Raw genomic sequence first — 18,640 nt, 5'->3', positions numbered from 1 at the left:
ATGCCCTTGAATTATAGTTAATTTAGTAACTATAATCAACATTAGTTGATAAAGGTTATATCTAAAGTTTTACTAAGTATTTGCTAAGTATTTTCTCTTTCAAAAAAGTTATGAAGAATTATGTTCTGTTTGTAAGTAATCATCACCATCCATAGTTTTAACCTATGGTAATTTTGCAATGTAAGTTCAGGTATAATATATTGGAGTGGATTGCAAATTTCAGCTCAGCTCACACAGTCTTTCTATAAACTACAAGTAGTCCTTGCTTATTGACTTCAACAACCATTCAACAACCATTCAAAGGTACATTTGCACTGAAAATGAGATTTATGACTAGTTCTTGAATTTATGACTGTTGTAGTATACCCGTGGTCAAGGATCACCATCTGTGACCTCACAGCTTGCTTCCAACAAGCAAAGTTAATGGGAAAGCCAACAGGAAATCTCAAGTTGTGGTCACATTATTGATCAAGGTGATTTGCTTAATGGCAGCAGCTGGAACTAACATCATAAACTGGGTATGGTCACATGATATTTTACTGTATGTCTGCATTGCTTAGTGACAGAATTACTGTAGGAGATGAGCAGACTAAGCCTGATAGTAGGGTCAAAGGTGTCATCAGTTTGCAGTCATTATGTTCTCACTCCATTGACCCTTATCTAATGCCAATTTGGTTTGACAATTAGTATATCAGATTCTTGTGTATCGGTAGCATGTAATAGACTTCTAATGCTTTGAACTCAATTCCTGTTCCTGATTACTTGCAACTGACAATTACTGATACCACCTGCAATCAGTTAAGTGAGGATTACTTCATTCTAATCTATAAAATGCAAGACTACATGATTTCTAATCAACTTCCAGTAAAATTACATTAAACCTCTTTTTCGTACCTATGGTTATTCAATTTGCACAATCAGAAAATAAGTTCTATATGCCAGTCTGTGTGTGTGTGTTTGTGTATGAAACATTGTATGTAAAGGGAAAATATGAAAAGCATTCATCTCTTAAGATTAATTTAACAAGAAGCATCTTATTAAGAGATATTTTAATATCAAATTATAGTTATTTACAAAAGCAATTAAATCAGCAATAAAAACTTCTATAAATAGTTCTGCTATACTCTGCAGTCTCAGTTTCTAAATTATCCTCCAGAAAAGTCTCTGAAATGCCTATTGACATATGGACAGAAAAGTTATTCAGTAATTGTTAAAGGGTCTTTCCAAACTCTGCAGTATCAGTCTTTGTGCAAGTAGGAAATAATACACTATCCATTTCTATTCTCAAGAAATTATTTCTGTCATGTCAAAATCTCATTAAAAAAGATGGAAAACAAACAGTCTTTCAAATGATGGTTTATCTGTATACGTATTTATACACATACAATAATCTATATACTTTCCACTTCCAACACGCAGGGTGATTTTCAATATATTTTTATGATATAGTTTATAAGTATTTGCACATTTATATAAAACATGTCTATACCTGTTCCTATCTTTTAAAATGTTAAACTTCAAGTCCACTTGAAGTTTTTCAAAATACAAATTATTAGCTTGCCAGGTTTTGTTCCATGCTACCTAAAAACTGGAATAAATATTACACTGTGTATTATCAAACCTGCCATGCTAAATCAATTCTAATTTTTAATCTTTTCTGTAGCATTGGTGAATTCTTTATCGATGGGGATGATTTTCTTCTGTTCTCCCATTGTCAGTGTATTTACCAACATATTTGGTTGTCGACAAGTAGCTGTAGTAGGAGCAGCTGTGGCTTTCGTCGGGCTCCTTTTAAGCTCCTTTGTACGGTAAGAATACTAATTTTCATTGACTTTTCAAAATGCAATTGGCCTCTAGCAGTTTATTTAGGGCACTCCCTTGACAACTCTAATATTTCTTCTGCCCAAACTTCCAACTTCCTATCATTAGATCATGATCTTGATCTTAAATCATGCTTGATGACAGAACAGATCATGAGCTTAAGGATGCTAGGATAATACTTTAACTATGATGTAATTTTAGTCAAAACACTAAAATTATGTCATATTTAAAGTATTATCCTAGCACTTAGTATTAGCCAACAGCACCCTTACGATCATGATCTGTTCTGTCATCAAACATGATTTAAGCAGCCATTTCTGAGGTAAAGTGGGCCTCTGTAAATAAACCTTTCCTCGTATTGCTCTATGTTATTTTTGTATTAAAAGTGAGAAAACATCTTACCCCAGGGATTATTGTATATTCAAGAAAATAGTGAGATTTTGCATGGATTGCTCTTGAGCTATGAATTCTTTGCTGCCCATTTGTCAATGATTTGAAGTAAACAGATTCCACACAGATCCCAGGAACTCTACTTTATGTTTGTAGTGTATAGGAACAGAATTTTGAAAGCACAAAAGTTTCTCTCTTTCTCCTCTGAATCTTATACTTAAGCAAATCAAAGCCAGACAATCTTGAGTTTCTTTGTCACACTTTCTTCTCTTTTAGGGCTAAGTTAATGCTTATGTAACTGCCCTTGTATTCCTCCTTCAAGGTTACCTCCATATGTCTCTACACCATTCATTCAAGACAAAATTATTCAGATCTTCCTTTTCATATTTGAAAAGATTGTTCAAAGTAGTTTGTAAAATGGCATAGGGTTGTAAAATGGTGTAAATTATTGGGGGGGAAAATCTATTATACATCCCTGCATCATTAAGGGTACATATAGTAGCACTTTATCTATCCCATCTGAATGTTTAGTAGAGATATTTTCTCTTTATCTACTTAGTTAATCACTTCTGGAAGTGCAGTGGGTGTGTGGTTTTGCTTTCAGCCTCATTTACCATTTCCAGTATCTGGAAATGGTTTCTATTCATGCAGTTCAATCATGCTGTGAAGCTTCCCTTGACACTTCCAGAAAGCTAATGAAAGTTTCAGAAGATGCTTTTTTATATGCCCACAGAAGAGATAAACAGTACATTTATCAAATTTACAAATGATACGGATTTACTGGCACAGCTAGAATACTGGTCTCAAAAATGGGATATGCACAAAATGATCCATTGGGTTGCAAGAAAAAATAAAATGTCTATATTTATCTCATTCTTTTAAGATATATATTTTGGGTGTATGTTTTATTATGTGCATAATATATTGTAATAGTACCATGGATGTAATTTATAAATAAATAATTGAGGATGCTCTTTTTTTTTTTTTTTATTTTTTTTACAAAAAATCAAAATACAATCAAAAGTTTGGAGATTGCGTACTTGAAAGACAAAAATAAAATTCAGTTTGATTTAATCTTCATAAATTAAAAGAATTTGATGAAAATAATAAAATAAAATGTAGCATACACCTTGTTACTGTTCTTCTTTTAGGAAATGGGAAATATGATGGGAATAGAATCTGAATATGAATCAACAGTGTGATATAACTGCAGAAAAGGTCAAATGCAATTTTAAGCTAATAATAGAACTACAATTTTCATATCACAAGAAATATTTTTCTTCATTATGCAATCCATGTGAAAAATGTATAATGTTGATTTGAACTATGCAAAATTACATTTTGGGGATAAAAGTTGGCTCATGTAAACATTATAAAAAGATAGCCTTTTAGATTTGACAAGCAATATTTTAGAGTAGAGACAGCATCATAAGTACTAAATTATCTTTGATTTTCTAACAATATCCAAATGCCAATATAAAACAAAATTGAAAAATTAAAACAGGAAAATATGCCAAAGACCATAGTTAACACTGTTTTCTATTTGTTGTAGCTCACTTGGACCTCTGTATTTCACTTACGGAATCTTGTTTGGCTGTGGCTGCTCATTTAGCTATCAACCATCCCTGGTCATTTTGGGACAGTATTTCAAGAAGCGCCTGGGACTAGTGAATGGCATTGTTACCGCTGGGAGTAGTTTGTTTACTATAACACTGCCTTTTGTTTTAGATGAACTGATCCGTTCTCTTGGCCTCTATGGAACTTTTCGAATCCTATGCATTTTTTTATTTATTCTCTTCCTGGCTGGCTTTACTTACAAACCTCTCATGCCTAATACCAAACAAAGTGAAAAAGGGAAGTTCAAATTACCTCCAGCGAAAGAAATGTGTAATTTTTCCATTTTCAAAATTCTGAGTTATAGAATCTGGGCTCTGGGTGTTCCAGCTGCTTTATTTGGATACTTCATACCTTATGTTCATCTAGTAAGTATTCATCTTTCTGTTTTTATATTTTATCGCTTACATAAGTGAATGTAATAAACTTTATGTTAAAATACTTAGATTTTTTTTTTTAAAAAATGTTCTTTTTAACAAAAAAAAAGTTACTATTTCTTCATTTCCTTCACTATTTAATTTGTGTAAAAAGCTATATTAAACTGGGGAAGGGGGTCTTCAGACAATTATTTGCAGAGCATAATCTTGGCTTAAGACCTAAGAGAAAAGCTGAGATATGAATGGAACAGTTGCTGGCCCAAAACCCATCTTTGGGGATTACAAACTAGGAAATCTTCAATCAGTCATAATTTGTTTTCTTTTTTTATCTGTTATGTTTCATAGTTTGAAGTCTGTTTAAGATCCTGATTTATGCTACAGCTCATATTTATTTTTTGAGTAAATAAAAACTTAATACATTCATTATGTTTGTATGCTATAGAAAGAAGAGCAAAGGAACTATCTGTTGGGGCAAAACAACTTGGTCTGTTTAGTTGAGATACAGTTGTGTGAATTTACTTATTTATTTATTAAATTTATGTGTAATTCATCTTGTCTAGGATAGAATTAGGATGTTATATAACAAATGATAAATTTAAAAAACCTTAAGGTCAACTCTAATATGTGGAGAGTAAGAATGGATTTGTTATCCTATGTCTGAACCTAGGACGAAATTTAGTAAGGCAAAGAAACCTTACAGATGGGTGATAAAACTTAAAATCAGGATATAAGTTCATATTTATTACTTAAAATGTTAATTCACATTTTATTTTAAAATAACTTTTCTTACATTCCCTAGAACTTATATAGCTTTTCTGAAACAGATTCAAATTATTTGCGCCCGCCGGGGGACCATAGGGTGGGCGGCTGGGGGCGGGGCGGCCCCGCCCGGCTCTCGCGGCGGGCGGGCCCCCTCGCGGGGGCGGGGGGTGGGGGGGGGCCCGGGGCGGCCCCGGGGCCGGGACCGGGGGCCCGGCCAAGGCGGGGCGGGCTGGGGGCTGCCCGCTCCCGCGGCGGGGGGGGGGGCTGGCTGGTGGGGGCGAGGGGCGGCGTCGAGCGGCGGGGGGGTGGGGGAGGGGCCGGGGCCCCGTTGGGTGGGCTGGGGTGGGGGGGTAAAAGCGGCAAGGAGGCGGGGCAAGGGGGGGGCGGGGGGCCCGATGGCCCCGGCCCTCTGGGCTGCACAAAGCAGGGCGGCCGGGCCGCCGTGGGGGGTTAGTTTTGGGTGGAAAGTTGGGGGGGGGGTCCCAGTCTCGGGTCTATCTGGCGGTGTGTTTACATTTCTGAAACAACTCCTTGGTTTGTTTGTTTTTATAGAAAATCTATTATATCTTTTTCATTTCTACTTTATATTAGGAAAATATTTTTGATAATTTCAAAATTTCTAGTTTTCTGGCTGTATGTTATGTGAGAAGGAAAATTTAAATTTGTGCATCCCCCATGTAGCACAATAGAACTGGAAGCTTATAGATGTAACTGAAACTATACATATTTTAGTATTCATGTAGTTCTTTGTTGTCTCTCTCTTGCTTTGTATTACACTTCTTTCTCCGCATCTTTTTACTCTACTGTATTCAGTTTTTCTTAGCTTCCCCTTCCCACCCACCCCTTCACATCACCTTGGGTAAGCTAGAGCGAGGAAAAGGAATCCATTGGGCCATCTCTATTATTGTATTTCTGCTGACAATGAATACTGAGAAAAACAAAGAGAGCAGGAGATTGGACTCCTCAATTTAAGGTGTTTTCATGCTTGATAAAAAAAATATGAAAACCCTGGGATCTTCCGGTTTGAGCTTCTTCGGCGACAGACCGAAACCTCATCTCTCAAGGCTTCGATCCATGCTCGCCGCTGAAGCGCCCGAGCCGGCTGGTTTTGGGGCTAAGCCACCCCGTAGAGGTGGTGAAGAGGGGGGAGACTGCCTGCAGGGTTGAGGAGAGCCGCATCTCTCCTCCCCAGCTGGCCATTACTCCCTTTCCCGAAGGCGGTTGTAGTGGTGGTCAGAAATGGCTACCACAAAGAAGAACTCGACCGGAAAAGAATGTGCAGGAGGAAGATAAGAGAAAATTTTGGTTGACAGGGTCAAACAGCAAAAGCAACAAATAAGGTACCCTGGAATTTAAACTTAACAACATTGTTCCCAAAGAAGATTTTGAAGCTGCAAAGGAGAGAGAGAAGGGAAAGGATTAGGGTTTTTTTCTTCCCTTCCTTATACTGATTGCTAAGAGACTTAAGCAAGAAATTGAAAAAAAATCCACTGACATTAATAGGCATCTAAGCTGAAAATAAAAGCCAAAGGGATAATAAAGATTTCTGGACATTTAAAAGTTTTTAAAAGCAGGAAAGGAGGAAAAAAAAAGAATAAAAGGGCAGGATCTGGAAAAATGGAGGAGACTGCCTGGAATTAAGGAATGGAACTGTAATTAAAAGGAACTTACAGTGAAATTTTAACAAGATTCCTCAAAGATACATTTTAATTGAAACTTGGTAACAAAATAATAGAACCCCAGGAAGAGAAAGTGGAAAAAAGAAGCAAGTAGAAACAGCCTTGGATTATTTGGATTATTTGGTGATTTTTGGTTTTTGCATCTAGATGACTAAAATTAACCAGGTGGTTGTTTAAAAGTTTTAAAAATGATATCACTCTTAGAAGAACTGAAAACGGAACTTAAAAAATGGAAAGAAGATGCACAAGAAGGGAGAAGTTCTTTTGGCTTCATGTTTCAATTCTTAGAAATGGAGATCTGGAACTATGAGAAGCAACAAGAAACGCTTGCAGAACAAGAAGATTGGGACAAAGAAGAAGCCATCTTTAATGATCAAATAATTTTAAGTGGGGGGAAAAAAGAAAAGGGGGGGAAAGAGAGTGAAGGGTTTAAGACTAGAAAAAACAACCAAAAAGAAGAACAATTTGAAAGATAAGTATAATATTAGAAAGCAACAGAAGAGGGATTACAGATGAGAGAGTTAGAAGTAGAGAGACGAGGGGGTAAAAAGGGGAGGGAGAAGAAGAGGGGGAAGAAGGCAAGGAAAAGAAGTTGTAAAAACAGAAACAAGAAATGGAGAAACAGAGAAAAGATATAAGGATTGTAACCATAAGTTTGTTTAGAGATAATGGGTGAAAATTTAATTGCAAAAGGGATTCTGCAAAGGTACATAAGATAGCATTGTTATATTACAAATAGAAATAATTTTAGAAAATATGATGATGGATAAAATATTTACTGTAATGTAGTGGGATGTTTGTTAATAAATAAATGAATTAAAATGATTGAGAGAATTAAAAGGGAACATTTTTAATTATTAGTAATGATTTATAAAATATAAGTGAGAAATATGGAAAAAAAAGAATTAACTATGGAAAGTTTATAAGTGTTTCCAAGGAAGTATGATATTTAATTGAAAAGAAATGTTAAAGATGTTAAGATTTTAATGCATATTAATGATAGAATTGAATTGGAATGGAATGTGTGTTTTATTTACATATATATATATATAATTTTTTCTTTTTAAGAATATAGTCTCTATTTTAAGAATGTACCAAGCAGAACTCGATTTGAAGTTATGTATTATATTGAATGCTATAATCTTAAAGGTATATATTGAAGCTTAAATAAGAGTTTGAAAAGATAAAATTAAAGGATATGAAGGTGTCATACTCTAATTGGTAACTACAGGGAAAAAATTGCTTAATAAGAAAAGATAATGTGAAATTGAAACAGGACAGACAAAAGTATAAATATAATGATTTGAATTGAGATGAGATAATTAAAGCAAAGTTGAGAAAATTAAAAGAGGGGAAAAACTATGTAGAAAATATAAAATGGTAATAAGATATGGAATAGAATATAAAAATGAGCATGAAATTGAGTTTTGTGTCTGTATGAAGAAGTGATAACCTGGGACCATGCTATTTTCAAAAAAGATGTTTTATTTGTATTTTGTTTTTGTGAAAACCCAAATAAAATTTTCAAAAAATATATATGAAAACCTTGAAATTTTAATTGATGCTTTTAATGCCTGATAAATGTGATAACTATAGTCTGATCTTGCTGACGTTATAGTAGTCCTTGACTTAGAACTATTCATTTGGTGACTGTTGAAAATTATGACACTGAAAAAAGTGACTTATGACCTTTTTTCAAACTTATGACCATTACAGCTCCCCCCACGGTCATGTGATCAAAATTTGGACATTTGGCAACTGACTCATATTTATGGGAGTTGCAGTATTCTATTTTATTTTTATTAATTTATTTTATTTGTTTGTCAAATATGTACAAGATAACAAGTATAGATATGAACATAAACACGAACAAAGGAAGTAAATACAGATAAATGGGGACAGTAAGACAGGGAGTGTAGGCACGCTAGTGCACTTATGTATGTCCCCTTTATGGACGTCTTAGGAATAGAGTGAGGTGCACGGTAGACAGTTTGAGATTGAAGCTGTGAGGGTTTGAGGCTGTAACAATGGAATCAGTAGAGCATTCCAGGTGTTGACCACTCTGTTGCTGAAGTCAAATTTTCTGCAATCGAGTTTGAAGCAGTTTATCTTGAGTTTGTATCGATTGTTTGCCCGTGTATTATTGTGGTTGAAGCTGAAAGTCATTGACAGGCAAGACATTGTAGCAGACAATTTTGTGTACTATGCTTAGATCGGACCACAGGTGGCCCAGTTCCAGATTGTCCAAGCCCAAAATTTCAAGCCTAGAGGCATAGGGAATTCTATTGTGAGTAGAGGAGTGGAGTATTTTTCTTGAGAAATACCTCTGAACCCGCTCAATTGTGTTAATGTCCCCAGTGTGGGTTCCAGGCGGATGAGCTGTATTCCAGTAGCGGAAATTTTGAGTAGTTCGGAGAACCAGCAAATACCATCTCTGACTGGAGATTTTACAGCCACCCACCAAGCCACGCCCACAGAACTGGTAGTAAAAAAATTTGAATTCACCACTGGTCTGCCCTAGTTAGCATTTAAATGTTACCAGAGAAGAAGCTTTGCAAAATAAGATTTTTGACAATGTTGTTACAAGTGAGCTCTGGGGCTTAGTTAGTTTGAGATGAATACTCCTAGGTCCTTGACAGAGTGAGGGTCGTCTATGAGATTGTTTCTGCCCAACTTGTATTTGGTGTTCTGATTTTCATTGCCAATGTGTAGGACAGTTGAAATTTGGAGTTGCCAATTATGCAACCATTCTGACACATAGTCAAGGTCACTTTGTAGGGCAGCAGCATTGTCAGCGGTGTTCTCTTTTACATGGGACATGTGATCCCTTTTTGTGACCTTCTGACAAGCAAAGCCAATGGGGAAGCAAGATTCATTTAAGATCTGTGCTACTAAATTAACTGCAATGATTCATTTAACAACTGTGGCAAGAAAGGTGATAAAATGGGGCAAAATTAACCCTTTTGCTTAGCAACAGAAATTTTGAGCTCAGTTGTGGTCGCAACTAAAGGACTACCTGTACTTCTTCAGAGAACTTGTTTGGTGATTTCTGAAGCCCAGAAATTTGAGGTGGGGAAACTTGATGCCGAATAATTGTTAGATTTGCTTGAACAATATAAGTTTGCAACTGGTCACAGGAAGAGAGTTTCCTGATTTCAATGTCCTTGCCTTTTAAAATTTTTCCATTTGTTTTTCTTGTTCTGTGCAGGCAATAACTTAGGTTTTTTCTTCATGCACAACAACACCTTTTTTTAAAAAAAGATTACACTGATTTAGTTGACAAAAGAAGTAAATTTGGGAAGAATGGTTTTAGGTGCATTTTCTTGGATTCCCTTGAAGCAACTTTGTGGCACCATGGAAATAATTCTGAACTGAGGGCAGGCATACGGATATCTCTCAGATATTATGTGAACATGATATGAGATCTCAAAAGTTTGGAAAAATGGTGCAACAACTTATAGAATAGGCACTCAGATCAGGCACAAATTCAGAATAAGGGTAGCTGATATATTTTTAATTTGACTCTGTAGAGGCCAAGTCAAGATTGGCAAGATTGATTGGGCCAGTTATAGTTTTAGTAAGTTAATTTTGAAAGTGAGAATTTTCAATAGCTGCCTCTAAATTATATGTCACATGTATGACATACAAGTTGGAATCAACAAACCGATGCATGTTACCTTCTAGTGAATGGAAGAAAAAGTGATGAGTTTGGAGAAAATGTGCAACATTCTGAATGGATGCAATCTAGCAAAAAATAGTGAAAAATTATTCTGTTAGATTACATAAATGAATGAGTGGGGATCAGACAGGAGAGTACAGAAAAAGCGATTGGGCCTTTCAGAAGAAGAATATAAGCACTGGTGTAATGTAGTGGGAATAGAAATATTTAAGTGTTTATAATAAAATGTATTGCGAATGAATGAATAGTGAATGAATATGAATAAAATGCAAAAAATAAATGGCAAGTATAAAAGCCCATTGGTGGTTTGGTCCAGAGGTGGTATTCAGCAGGTTCTGACCAGTTCTAGAGAACTGGTAGCAGAAATTTTGAGTGGTTCAGAAAACTAGCAAATACCACGTCTGACTGGAGATTTTACAGTATCCTTCCCCTGCCATGCCCTCCAAGCCACGCCCACAGAACCAATAGTAAAAAAAATTGAATTCCACCACTGGTTTGGTCATAGATAATCAGGATTAAACTACAAATGCAATATACACCTTCCCTTATATTGCAGGAGAATAGAATAGATCAGCTTCTTAAAAACAAAGAAACAAACAAAACTAGGTAGGGAAGTGAGTTTAAAGAACAAAAGACAACATATAATTCAGTCTGTGATGTGGTGGAAATAAGGATGGTAATGAAGATAGATGGTGTATAGTGAAAGATATTGGTTTAAAGGGGGTTTAATTGCACTTTTTCTTATATTTCATGATTAATTCATTTAAATTATCTTAACTCACACTCTATAATATTGGATACCCAAAGGGAAATAATGTAATATGTAGATAGATTTTTTTACATTAGACTAAAGTTTTCAATGTCTTTATTAGAATAGAATAGAATAGAATAGAATAGAATAGAATAGAATAGAATAGAATAGAATAGAATAGAATAGAATTCTTTATTGGCAGAGTGCTTTTGATAAAAAGTGATATATGATACAAAATAATGCTAACTTACCAGTGCCTATTCTTTACAATAAAAATGTCATTTCATATGATTGTACTAAGGCCCATTCAGATTGGAAAACAGGACTAGAATTATCTAGTTCAAGTTGATTTTTGGAGGAATGTGTTTTTGTAAAACAGACTTTTGCCCATTTTCTTTCTTCTATTTTTGAAAATACAATTTTATTGAAAATTGCAAACACAAGAATAAAACTAATGTAAACTATAATAGAGCAGACAAGAAGCACCTTCTTCCTTCTAGATGTCCCGATGAAAATACCAATTCAGAGCTATCATTTTTGGATGGAAAGACCAGGTCAGAAAAACCTCATCTGTGCTTTATCTAGTCCTCATCTTAATCTCTACAGATTGGAGTGTCAGTTACTTATTGATAGATAATAATGAACAATTTATTTCTTAATAATGAATAACTTCTGCTGTTCATCAGTAGATTATCATAAAAATTAGTTAAAATGTCTAACTAGAGGGCAACTTGATGTGATATATGCTTGAAGTGAACCATTGTTCCCTAGTCAAATACACTGGATCTCAATAATGTGCAGAGCAACTGGCAGGAAATCTGACAGACATTTTGGTCTCCTCAATGAAGACAGCCCCTGTTCTGGCTTCCCTCAAAGCTCAGAAAGGATCAACTATAGTTTTCAGCAGGCAAGCAGTGACCCATTGGGTCATTGTTGCAGAAATATCTTCTTACTTGAACAGACATAGAATGATTATGGGTGGACAAAAAAAATAAATTAAAATCAGTAGGAGTGACTACTGATTTTCTGTCAGTTACCCTATTGATTTCCCTTAGGGGAAGCTGGCAGTCACCTTATAAATCCTTCCTTCCTTCTTCCCTCCCTCCCTCTCCTTCCCTCCTCTTTCCAATAAGCAGTGGCTGCTGCTAGGTTGGGGAGGAAGCAAGGGAGTGGGCTAGAGGTCAATGGAGTACTCTTTGCAAGCTTCTCATAAACTTTGCTAGTGGGAAGGTGGCAACTAGTGTTGGCAGTCATATCAGCTCCTTCCAGGTTTCCAAACTTGTGGGAAGTTGTCAGGGAACATTGAAAATGAGGATCATGTGACTACAGCTGATTGCTTCAGCAGAGCAGTAGCACTGAATAGCAACAGCACAGTAGCACTGAAGCAGCAAAAAATTACTAAATTTCATTCCCACAGCATTCTCAAAGTTAGCCCATTTGAAAAACCCTAGTTGACAAAACTTTACCGTATGATGCAGCATTGCGTCCAACTAAGGATTACAAAGTATGAAACAGACACAAGAGTTTATTAGTATATAGATGGATGGTTCTGTGTCACATCAGGTAATGCAGAGCCATCCTAAGATGGGGAGAATCTGTATTGTTAGCTGGCAGGTCCTTTCTCAAGGTTGTTTGCTAGCCAAGGGGTGTAGACTGTAGACTTTAAGAAGCATAGAAATCTGGTTTTCAAGAGTTTTGATTTCAGCTGTACCTCTGCTTTAAAAGACAATGATTATTTTGGTAGCTGGTAAATCGCAGATGGGGACTGTAACCAAGAAATTAAAAGACGCTCCTGGGGAGTAGAGCTATGGCAAATCTAGACAGCATACCAAAAAGCAGAGCTATGGTTTTCCCAGTTGCAATGAATGGCTGTGAAAGTTGGATCATAAGACAGGCTGAGAACCAAAGAATTGAGGCCTTTGAACTATGGTGCTAGAGAAGACTCATGGGAGTCCCTTGGACTGCAAGATGATCAAACCAGTCAGCCCTAGAGGATATCAACCCTGATTGCTCTTTAGAAGGCCAGATCCTGAAGTTGAAACTCAAAATACTTTGACCATCTAATGAGAAGGAAGGACTCACTGGAGAAGAGCCTAATGCTGGGAAAGATTGAGGGCAATAGAAGGGGATGACAGAGAATGAGGTGGCTGAATGGAGTAACTGAAGCAGTAGCCATAAGCTTAAATGGACTCCAGAAGATGGCAGAGGACAGGAAGGCCTGGAGGAACGTTGTCCATGGGGTCGCGAAGGGTCAGACAGGACTTCACAGCTAACAACAACAGCAAATCATTGTAAATGAAGAGTATTGGTAGTTGAGGGAGAATGTCCCCAAAATCAGATGTTGGAAAAAGAGGCATAGGCCAAAGGCCAAACAGGCCAAAGTTCACTTGTGATTGAGTAAATGTGGTTTAGAATAAGCCTAAGTCAGGATATGCACTTCATAATTCTTTAGAAAAGATCATCTTGGCATGTGGAGTAGTTCATTAATAGCAGAAAATATGCTATGGGAGCTGCAGATTGAGGCGAGAATTGCAGAAACCTTCTTTAACATTAACAAGGATGCCCCCAACTATTATTGTCAGCTTAAATAGATGTCATCAGTAATTTTTTCCCCCTATATATCTTTGTTAATAATTTGAATGTCAAACTTGAAAGAAACAAATATACAGGGATTGAATGGCATCACTGAAAAATTCTCCATACAGTTACCTCAAGGGCAAAATGCAGTTGTGGCTTTTTTATGCTCCTTTATATCAGTTGACTTATGCGAATATTCCCATTCACTTATAATTGAATTCAGGCTTATGTTATTTAACTGCTTTTTGAGCCATTTTTGTTTGCTTATTTGCCTTGACAGCAACTTACTGCTTTAAATACATTATTTTGTGTTTCTCAATTATATCTGCATCAAATGATACTATTTTCAGGATTATTCTCTATGAATATCAACCATAATTAAGTCTCCCATCATCTTTCTCCTATCTTTTTTCTGTTCTCTTTGTCTCCATATTGTGCTTCTTTTTCATTAACTTTCTCTATCCAAATTTAATATGCTACTTGTGCATTAAAGTGTGATCATGGTTTTTACATTAATATGTGTAAGGCCCCAAACTTCCATGACTCTTATGTGCTTTACTTGCTTTCCTAATCTTTACATTTATTTTCCTTCAGATTTCAACTTCTGCTGCAATTTGACAGTGCAGGTTAGTGCTTCCACCCTCCCCCCCACCCTTTAACAGCATTGTATTTGCTATATCTTTGCACTTAGGAGTTTTTGCTTGGCAGTATTTATGTTTGCTTTATTTAATCCTTTTTAATTGTGATTCACCTCTCTCTCTCTCTCCCCCCCCTCCCTCCCTCTCCAGAGGTGGAAGGAAACATCTGTTTCCATATTACCGTAGAGTCTTTACAGCTACAGCAGGCAAAAGTGGAGATCAAATATTATAATTATTAGTTACCATTTACTTTCTTGTACATATTTTCTTAGAATAACTTAGAGAGAGGCTTTCTAAGAATTTCCATGATGCTGACCCCACCATGCAGTGCTAGGGTTCAAACCGCTGGAGCAAAGACCATCTCCAGCATCATTATAACCCACTGAGCCACTGCATCCCCTGCTCCAAACAAACCATCCAACATTTTTCAGTCTGCGTGGATGCTTGGAGCAGGGCCTTCATGAAAAGCTTCAGTAGAAATATATGGGAAGAAACATTGTTTTGTGTTGGCTATTTCTCTACAAGGTGATATTTTTGCAGCCAAAGTATGTATTTCAATATATTTATTTATATTTCCTTCAAACCCTGCTTTTTTCTCCCAAGAATGAATCGTACCCTTCTCTATTATGTATTCACATTATTCAGTATCTTGCCTGTCAAGATGAAACATTTAAATGAAATCCCTTGTCTCATGTACTTACCACATCAGTACCAGCATTTTTTAATTGTGGCATTAAAGTAACAGCTCATATATTTTAAAAAGGGAAAGTGAATAGACTTATAGCTTCTGCATCTCCTACCTGTGATGAGAAAAGGGAAGAACCACTTAAAGACACGTTCTTTTTAGAAAAAGGAAAGAAGTTGGTAAAAAATGGTGTCTCTTGTGAATGATGAGATCTTTATTCTTCTACAGAGTCATGCAAAATGTGTTCAGCTCAAAGCTTTTAAGGTGTTCCAAGCTCAAAGGAGACTTGTGTGCATTCCATGCTTTCAGAACAAAATCTGACCATTTCAAATACTGACATTTTGAGTATTGAGTCATAGGAAACAGCTTTCAAGCAAGTTGTTTCAAACATTTGAAGTCCAAAACAAAACATGCTTGTTCAGATAGTTTTGTTTCAGGGTTGAAACAACAAAATAGTTACATTTTGAGCATTATTGAGATGCCATGTACCCAGCTTGACTGATTTTTGAATAGGACTATTTTGCTCTGAGCAAAAAAAACAAAATAAGGTTCTTTCTCCAGAAGCATTTGATTTAGTCCTGTATCAAATGCAATCCTCACATGATAAAAATTAAAACTACATTATATCTATTGTATATTTAATATTTACCCACCGTTTGCTGGGTAAATATTTGATAAAAATTAACAAAAGACTGCTGGTAGTGTATGACTGTTTTTTTAAACAAAAAACAAAAATAAGGTATAAGGATGCAACTCCAACACTTTTTCCAGAGCAGGAGTGTAAAGTTATTGATTTGAGCATCAACTCGAATGAATGAATGAGATAAATAAAAGGCCATTTAGATCTTGCTGTTGAGGTCACATATGCCACAAGTTAACATAGAGGCAGTCAGATAAAGAGAAAATAAAAGATGGGGCACTCCTTTTTTTATTTCACAAAACTTATTTAGAAGGTAGTTTGCATTCTGAGAGGTAACTGCATTTCAAATGGTTGAAAGCCTTCTATTGAAGTTCATAAATGTTATTAGCCATGTCCCATAAGACAGTATACATTTTATCATTCTTTTTTTTTGGAGGGGGGAGGATTGTTTCTATTTTGTCTGGTTTATATATAAATAAGAAAATATGATATTGATTTGTATTTGTGTATAGAATATGTGTCTATACATTTTTAATTTATTGTGGATTATGAGCATCTCTCTTTCAAAGATATATCTGCAAAGATATATGAGGCAGGTAGGATAATTAACAGAACATTATGCCCAACCTTTTTCCTGAACCTGCTATTTAAGTTTCTGTGAAATTTTCAGAGAGTCACAATAACAGAGATAAAATAGATAGATGATAGATAGACAGACAGACAGGCAAAAATCAGATCCCATAGGTCAATTACAACATAGCATTTTTTTTAGTGAAAATGCAACTATACTGTACTGTACTTATGAATTTTTGAAGGTCATGAGTCAAACGACTAAGGATGTGTTCAGGAGAAAATATTTGAATATTTAATATAATTTATATAATTGTCTATGGGGCCTGAATTTGTCTATGGGGCCTACTTTTGGTACACCAAATAGACATATATGAATAGAAAGATTTTCTCCAATTTTCTCTTTTGTGCTGCTTTGGCATTTAAAAATGCATTTTTAGAACAGACTGAGTCTTACTAATGTAAGTAGTTCTAAGTAGTTCTAAATAGCTCTTCAGAATTTATTTTGTTAATATTCTCTCAAAATAGTTCTGGGAGGCATGATCCCATTTTACCTTAACAACAGTTACATGAAGTAGATTAGAATGTGAAAGTATCATTTGGTGCAAAATAATCCAGTGATTTTTGACAATGGTTTATTTATCAGTTGATTGTAGATCATCTAATTGTCACACAACTCTGCAGGGAATATATAATCAGTGAGAAACATAATGAAATATTAACACACATACATAATAGACAACCAATTGAAGGAATGTAAAATTGTAAGAACATATACCATGCCACAGGGTTCACAAATAATCTGGGCCCAGGTTCTGGTGGAAGAGCCAGATCATTAAGCTCTTCCTGAAAGACATCAGAATAGCTTATAGCTGAAGTCATATTCACTTTTGACATGATATTCCTGAGAACATTTATTTGGAAAACATTCTCTGAAATAAGCTTTCAAGTCCAGGTGTTTGTTCTCAGTATATCTAAGAGCAAGGAATACAGGAGTACATATCAAGATAGTCAGAACCCCCTTGCTTTTAAGCATTATGGCTGTCAGATTTTGCTCAGGTTTATTAGAATATTGAATTGGTGTTCCTAAATTGCAACTATGGATCTCTTTATCCATGTGCACCTTATCATATCTCAGCAATATCTTTTTTTTTCCTGTTGCATTCTAATGAGATTACTTACATCCTGGCACAGCCCATAAGTGAGACAGGCTTAAGTCATCCTGAGTTATGAATAATATTTCCTCCTATATTGTATTCTGATACTCTCCACAGTGATATCTGAAAAGTTGGTAAAATCTAGCAAGATTTGTGTCACTCCTCATTTAGAGGGAGCTCAGACAATTGACTTGAGAAGGAAGAAGCTGAAGCAAGAGAAGTACTAGAGCTAAGTAGCCAATTTCATGCCAATTCATTTTTTTTTTTTTGCAGACTTAAGGTTGAGTAAAGAACTTATCAACTAAGCAGCGGAAAAGTCCTTAGCTTTGCTATGGCTTGCACAGATGGTTCATTTATGAACAAAAAAAAAGGGAAAGAAAATATTGTTCTTTGGTAATATAGATCACTTCTTCCTGTAAATAATAAGATTATAGTATTTAATTTCTCCTGTAGTATCAAGGGATTAAATGAATTTCTTACAGTTGTAAAAAAACACAAATCCTATCTATAGAAAAAAATGTTTGCATGTTTACATACTAACAGATCTATTTTTCAACCACATTACTATGTTTTATAAAGCTGGTATAATCTAAAACTTTGAGCTTTTACAGAGGGTTTTTTTTAAAAAAAAATCAAAATAGTATGAAAAAAATGAACATTTGAAAAATATTTTTTATCAGTGTGGTTTATTGATTAGTCTCTTAAACCTTTCAGTTAAATGGGTTTGTGAGATGAATGAGAATTCTGTTATTTTATTTATATAACTTTGAAGGCCTTCTTGCCTGAAATGTTCAATAATTTGTGATACGTGCAGTATTATTCTTTCCTATTTTTAATTTTGGTCCCTTAAATTTAAACTCATACTATATGTAAGAATAATTTCACATCTTCTTGATTCTTTTGATACTCTAAATTTAATGTTTAGATACTTTTCTTTTGTAAAGTGTTTATACTTAAACATAGTGTTGTCCTTGTTTATTTTTCTGAACATATACCTGCCTTTATTGAATAAAAACAATTTGAATCTCATGAATTAGAAGGTTATCAAGTGTGAACAATGAGATCCATATGTGAAGAGTTCAATTAGCTACTTTATTGCTCATGCCTATTTCACAAGAATCTTCCCAGACTGGCCATTAGAAAAGACTAGATAAGGTTCAATGGCATCCAAGTGTGTCTGTGTGGAGGGGTAAGACCTTGCCCTCTTGTGCCTACATAAGGATTCCAGACTAATTCCCTGCTTGACTCTTCCCCCTGACTCAGCCAGTCTTTCTCTGACACAAGTGCTGAATAAGAACCC

General features: G+C 35.4%; 1 protein-coding gene across 2 annotated transcripts in view; it reads left to right on the top strand.

Moving 5' to 3' along the window:
* SLC16A10 (solute carrier family 16 member 10) overlaps nucleotides 1-18,640 on the top strand; it is a 51,321-nt gene that overhangs the window by 14,564 nt on the left and 18,117 nt on the right. For both annotated transcript variants that reach the window (XR_015745182.1, XM_087942202.1), the window contains exons 2-3: nucleotides 1,664-1,808; nucleotides 3,764-4,193. Coding sequence is in view for 1 of the 2 variants with exons in the window: in XM_087942202.1 (XP_087798328.1) it covers nucleotides 1,664-1,808; nucleotides 3,764-4,193 (575 nt within the window). In the remaining variant the exon portion in view is untranslated. The remainder of the gene's footprint in view (nucleotides 1-1,663; nucleotides 1,809-3,763; nucleotides 4,194-18,640) is intronic.

This window comes from Notechis scutatus, chromosome 1 (assembly GCF_049901735.1).
Source record: "Notechis scutatus isolate UNSWTSFEM ecotype Mainland chromosome 1, rNotScu1.2, whole genome shotgun sequence".
NCBI lineage: Eukaryota > Metazoa > Chordata > Lepidosauria > Squamata > Elapidae > Notechis > Notechis scutatus.
Note: the sequence above shows the minus strand (reverse complement) of the source record. Positions and strands in the feature narration are given on the sequence as shown.